The sequence below is a fragment of the Contarinia nasturtii genome, unplaced genomic scaffold, assembly GCF_009176525.2.
Source record: "Contarinia nasturtii isolate CC-2019 unplaced genomic scaffold, AAFC_CNas_1.1 Cnas_scaffold_654, whole genome shotgun sequence".
NCBI lineage: Eukaryota > Metazoa > Arthropoda > Insecta > Diptera > Cecidomyiidae > Contarinia > Contarinia nasturtii.
The window spans coordinates 1-6,408 of record NW_022198005.1 but is presented as its reverse complement, the minus strand read 5'-3'; the positions used below and the strand labels follow the sequence as shown (position 1 = coordinate 6,408).

The window sequence follows — 6,408 nt, the reverse complement described above, 5'->3', positions numbered from 1 at the left end:
AGAGTCCAATTTTCGTCCAAAAGTCATACTTAATGTAGACTTAAACATTCAAAAATATGTATTGGGGGGTTTTTTGGCACGAGAAAACCGAATCCGACGTTAGTTTTGAGATACAATCAATTTTTGATACAGTTTCCTTTAAAAAATCACAGAAAAATTGAATTTTCGTATGGGAGCCATGTCTGTTTGCTACTTTAATGACGCGAAACTTTGCACAGACTATTTTTTGCACAGAAAGTTTGAAGAGATTTCAATCAAAATTAGGGGTAACTCTCATACAAAATTTACAATTTTTGGCTCAAAAACGAATATTTTGTATGGGAGGTACTCTTAATTTTGGTTGAAATTTCTCCAAACCCTCCGAATGTTATTTTTTGGTGAAAGAAATAACCTGTACAAAGTTTCATGCCATTAAGGTAGCATACAGACATGGCTCCCATACAAAAATCCAAATTTTTTGTGACTTTAGTTATGAAAAGTGTTTCAAAAATAATTTTTATGGCAAAATTAACGTCAGACATTTTTTTTATAGTGTTTTGTTTGAAAATAGAATACTTTCAAATGCCGCACAAATGGGTTCATCATGAAAGTGTGAAAAATCTTTTCTCGGGTACTTCTGCTATTAAATTAAAGAATATTTCGTTGCCAAAGTTGAAACATATTGTTTGGTTTCGAACTTTACGACGCTTGAAAGGCTTGAAAAATCGAACAAATATTATTTTGAACTTTCTTAATAAAATACGCAACTACCACCGTGCGGAAAAGTTCGTCTTACTCCCGTAAGACTCTTTATTTCGTTTAATCCACTACTTTTTTTTTTTATAAAATGAATCACCAAAACCGAAAAATACAAAACGAAATCGCGAAGCAAATTTGCTACTATTTTAAATTATTTTATTTGTGTTTTCTTATCGCTCTTTTATACTCTCTTCTTCTGAAATGCTTGCGTCCAAAATTATTGTCAACTTCGATTATGTTGTTTATGATCAAGTGCTGCAGTATATGTATAGAAATGAATCATGATTGTTTCGCATTAATGCGCACTACGCAGTTAGATAAACAAATTTATACAGCGATGTACCCAATGTCAGCATTTATATAGTTCTTTGAAATTTTGAAATGCACTACAAAGCAAACATTTGCATATATGGTAGATTTTCATAAACATGCAATTTTATAATCGAGACGTATTTTATCAACAGTACTTCTGCTTCAATTTTCAAAACAAATGATTCATAAGTATAAAGCAAGATCATCGTTCAATCTCATTGAACTTATATAAAAATATATTATATAAATACTCGCGTATATTTGCCATTTAGTTTCATCACACTATAAGCAAGTAAAACACGTCGTCGATCGTCATTGTTGTTTTGAAATACTGACTATATTTTTGCGCTTTCCCATAGGAATATAAATCTTCCAAACATACACAAGGATTATAATATTTTTCAGAAATAGATTAATTTAACATAGTCATATCGATCTTTCAGTCATGGCAGCCGAACAATTCAATATAGACTTTCATCAATTGTTGGGTGTGAACAGAAATGCCGACGAAAAGACTATACTCAAAGCATTCAGACAACTATCGAGAAAGTATCATCCCGATAAAGTGGCTGGCCAAGAGGACAAGATGAAACTTTTGACCATAGCCAAACTTACATTGCTCGATCCGGATAAGCGAGCTAAATACGATGCCAATTACGGAACGAATGACGAGTTTGGAAACAATCAGCCTAATTTGAATGCTGATTTGCTCAAACTTAATATCGGTCACAGGCTATCAGATAATTACCGAACTCAGATAGAGCAATGGAAAAAAGAATATCCAAACATATATATCGTTAACAATATGAATATGTTTGAGATATTGTTCCAAAAACAATCGATGCTTGATAAAAAAACAGTGTTTGATCTAGGCGCTGATCAACTGATCAACCAAGATAAAGCACATCAAGTGATGTTCGAAGAGCTTCGAACACTTTTCATAGCGCAAGACTTTGCTAACCTTGCAAAATACATCTTGACTCACCAGTGCCGCTCTGTATTAACAGAGCTATACGAAACTGTCAAGCCCACACATGGATATGAATTGCCAGATAAGCACAAGGCATTGCTGCAAATTATCAAAGCATCTAGTACACTACACGATGGTCATCAAAATAGAATCAAAGGCTTGTACGAGGCTATTTTTATTTATCCCATCGATGAGTGCATGGAATGTGTTCTTAAGCTCATTAACAATCGTATGACTGATGCTCATAAAAATGAGGTTATAGATATGGTATTGATTCACAACTTGCAAGATGAAAACGCAGAGAACAAACAGTACATACGCAGACTGGAAAGTAATCAAACACTCAGATCTATATTCAAATATGAGAGTGCTATTCACAATCAGGTATGGGTAAAAATACAATCTAAATGAAAATAAAACGCAAAATTTAATCCCATTGTAAACTTTCGACAGAATATCGAGTCAATGGATAAGGCAATGCTTTACATAGACCTATGTATGGTGAACGGGCATCCAATAGTGTTGGCCAATAGCCTGGTGATGGCATCGAGGGAGCTAATTACACATATGGCAGAAGTTACAGATGCGGCTGAATTGTATGTGCTAAAATTACTATTTCAATACTCTAAAATTCCCGATCCATTCCTTCGATTCTTTTTCCATTCTGTTAAATTGATTATTTTCATTTTTTCATTATTTTCTTCTGATCAACCCTAGGTATGCGCTAAAGAACTGTGTGATTGAGCTGTGTGCTACTGTCCTCCACTTTGTGACAACATACGCCAATCCAATCTCACAACTGAAATACTCGATTCACGTAATCAGACTTATAAAAAGAGCTAATGAAATTCTATCTGTTTCACAAGCCATGGAAAGAACTTTGTTCTTGGTAAATTTGAACTTCTTTTCAATTTTATTTAAATTGTTTCAAAACTTTATTTTATTTTATTCCAATCTAGAAAAAATACACAACGATAAAGCCATTGATTGGTGAGCTTGATCAAAGTCTGTTGAAACTTGCTAATCACTGTGTGTCAAAGTGCATCGGAGTGAGCCCATTGATAGACACCACACTTGATATGACCAGTGATGTGTTGTATATGAATCTGATTAACAACAAACTGCTAGAAAAGTTCTACCACTGGAACATTGGCACCTATTCTGATCATCCATCTGCACATTTATACTGGTACAGCCTCATGGAGGGCGCGTGGAAAAACTGGTTCGATGAGACCAAGTTCGATGAATACAGACGAAAGTGTATCGAAGTTTTACTCGGTAAAACATTAAGCAATTTTTTTTCTGTATGAAATTTTAAAATTACTAAAACAACATTAAATAGGTAAAACAACGATGAGTGAGCTTGATGTGGCCAAAATAATGAAGTTGGAAATATCATGCACAATACCCAACACAAACTCATTATTGGATGATTTGTTTGGATTTTTCACTGGATCAAAATGCGATGAATCTAGGGTCGAATTAAAACCAATGATAAACAGATGCAAAGAGGGCTGGATTTTGCCTGATAAAAACTACTTGAATATGGGCAAGATGAGTTTTAATTCTGTGGACGGATTGATCATTGACATCGAGCAAGGCACTTTCAAGATAATTGTTAGCACAGACGAACAGCTCAGCCCACTTTGTGATAGCCAAGACATTGACGAAATTATCCTAAAGGGCATTTCCCATAATCTATTCAGCCTCGACCAAGCTGATTTCGAACTAGACTATCACCCGTTTCAATTGATGCGATTTTCGCCCAAAAGTCTTGAAAATTCACGGTACCTTTCCACTGTACTAGCTGCCGATTACCTGCTCAAAATGATTGCAACTAATACCGAGGTAATATTCAAATAGACAAAATATCAACATTGAATTTCGAAATATCTTAATATGTGTGTTAATTAGGTATCAGCGCAAGCGCCATTCGAAATTAAGCAAGCAGTTGATGGCTTTCTAAAGGCTTTGCCCGCTGACTTAAGAGAGTACATTATGATGAAAAAAAGCACATCTGATTTTGGAAAAGTTCATCGATTTTGGATAGAAAATGGCAATATTCCGTTTTATAAAGATGTGGAAGATAATGGAAAACTAACTTACGAATTTTACTATACACCTATGCTGATCAAAAAGAATTTATTGAAAAAGAACTCAAATGTGAGCAAAAACATATTATTTAATGACAATTAGTGAAAATATTTCAGAATATAACGTTCCATTTATTTCAACAGGGTGAACTGGTCGATGATGTGGATGACAGCGAAGATGATATCACTGATGATGATGATAGCGAGGATGAAATGGATAAAGAGCTGTGTCCACCGAAGAAAAAGATTTCAGCAGAGGCTCGATTTATTCGAAGACTCACAGAATATTACGACCTGATTGGTTGTTATTTTCCAGTGCTGCTGAGACTGCGGGAATTGGCCAAACTCAGTGCCATTTCTATGATATTGAAAAATACATATCATGCGCTGGAAGAGAGCAAAAAGCAAGCTACTGTCCCTCGGAACGATATTCAAAACATTCTTGACAACATCAGACGCCAAATAACCTATCCTATTTGCACCGAGTCTAAGGTGAGCACTATTCCAATTTTAAATCGAAATACGATCCAATGTAATTTTTGTTACATAAAGATTAAACCGTGTTAACCACACGGTTATCACAACCCAACTTTTTTTTCGAAATTAGCGGCGGTTGTTTTAAATAATTGCTCTCACTACGGAAGTGCAAAATTCAAACAAGTAAAGAATTCGAATTTTGTGAAAGACAGAAATAAACATAAAAGTAAAATTCAAATAAACCGTTTTTAATCATCACAAACGATGTTGCAGTGCAGTTTGTTAGATTTTTACTTTGAATTACTTGTTTTTGTTGTTTCATATTCGTGCCTATCCAGACATTTTTACAATCTATTCTTTGTAATTTCAAATTTTCTGATTCTATTAAATCTAGGTCGACGAGTTATACTGGAAATGTATACGCGCCAATGGTTTGCACGACGATAGCCGAGTATCTTGGAGTGAGACGAGACGAGTGAAGAACGAAATCCGAAGCGAATTGAATCATGCAGACAGAAAACTGTTTATCGATTTACCTAAAAATTTATCCGAGTCATTGGAATTGGCCAACACTCAAGCTCTGGGCCAACATGTTTGCAATTGGATAAAACATGGCCAGTGCAATGCCTTAATCGACTATTTGTGCACCGCTGTCCATGAGAAAAAAATAGAAAAGTTGTCCAGATTTGGCAACAATCTCAAAAAGCTAGGTGTCAATCTATCTACTGACGGTGATTCCGAGCTAAGTGAATGTGATGGTGGATGCAAGTGGGTGCCGTCAGCCTTCTCTCAGCTCGATGGCAGACGTGTCTATGGCGGTGTTTTCTTGCGGCCTCAGCTCAGCTCGCAGGACGTTAAAGGCTTTCAAGGCTTTCAAGCAAGTTCTAGAAATGCTGCCTCTTCACGTGGCGGCCCTTCTGGTTCATCCAGAGGTGGTTCTTCTGGTTCGTCAGGTGGTGATTCTTCTGGTCCTCCCAAGCCTCCCAAGCCTCCCAAGACGCCCAAAAATAGAGAACAGGTTATGAATACATATGGGCATGGCAAAGGCTGGCCAGAGACACCGATAAGAGTGGGCGATACGTATTTCGGAAAACCTGACACTTGTAAGTCATTTCACCAATATTGAGAAATGATTTTTTGATATTATAATTTTTTTTCATAGCACACGAAACTCACCAAGGTATCGGCATCACATCTGGCCCTAGTGGTTGGCCTAAAATTCATAATCCCAGGTGAAAAATATTCTATAGAGTATTCATTGACACATTAACATTGATCTTAAATGGCATTAACTTTGCTATTTATTTATCTATTTTTTGCATATAATTGTAGGCACAGCACAAGAAAAGCAGCTAAAGAAGCGGCAGCCCGTGCGAGTCGTGGTCGAGGTAATAAAAAGGTAATTGTGGATGGCGCTCACGGCAAGATCAGAATGAACCAGGGCACTGCCAGTGACCAACAGAAGAAAGATCACCACAACAAAAACAAAAAAGGTGATAAAAGCAGCCATTTTCATCCCACCGACGAGAAAGGCGATAAGCTCAAAGATGGCGTGCATCACCTTTTCTAATAATCACTTTGATCAACTTATACAATAGCACTTTTTATAGACAGTATAATATGGAAAACCATACATACCATATATATACTTATGAAAAACCTTGTTCACCAAAGCGTCTCCATTATTAAAATTTATTTGGTTAAGCGATTTTCGAAATGAAATGTTCTAGATCATCGAACGAATTTGGCATTATTGACAAAACTCATGCTGCTTTCAGTTCGAGTGAATGGAGAACAGAGTAATCTGTTAATTGCACA

The 6,408-nt window shown here is 36.0% G+C and overlaps 1 protein-coding gene across 1 annotated transcript; it reads left to right on the top strand.

Moving 5' to 3' along the window:
- The first annotated feature begins 1,457 nt into the window (after positions 1 to 1,457).
- On the top strand, positions 1,458 to 6,390 carry LOC116340377. Its single transcript, XM_031766849.1, has 10 exons — positions 1,458 to 2,404; positions 2,474 to 2,616; positions 2,738 to 2,909; positions 2,980 to 3,298; positions 3,363 to 3,868; positions 3,935 to 4,183; positions 4,258 to 4,605; positions 4,985 to 5,693; positions 5,753 to 5,822; positions 5,923 to 6,390. The coding sequence occupies exons 1-10, from the start codon at positions 1,496 to 1,498 to the stop codon at positions 6,158 to 6,160; spliced, it is 3,663 nt and encodes a 1,220-aa protein (XP_031622709.1). The 5' UTR covers positions 1,458 to 1,495; the 3' UTR covers positions 6,161 to 6,390.
- The last annotated feature ends 18 nt before the right edge of the window (positions 6,391 to 6,408 follow it).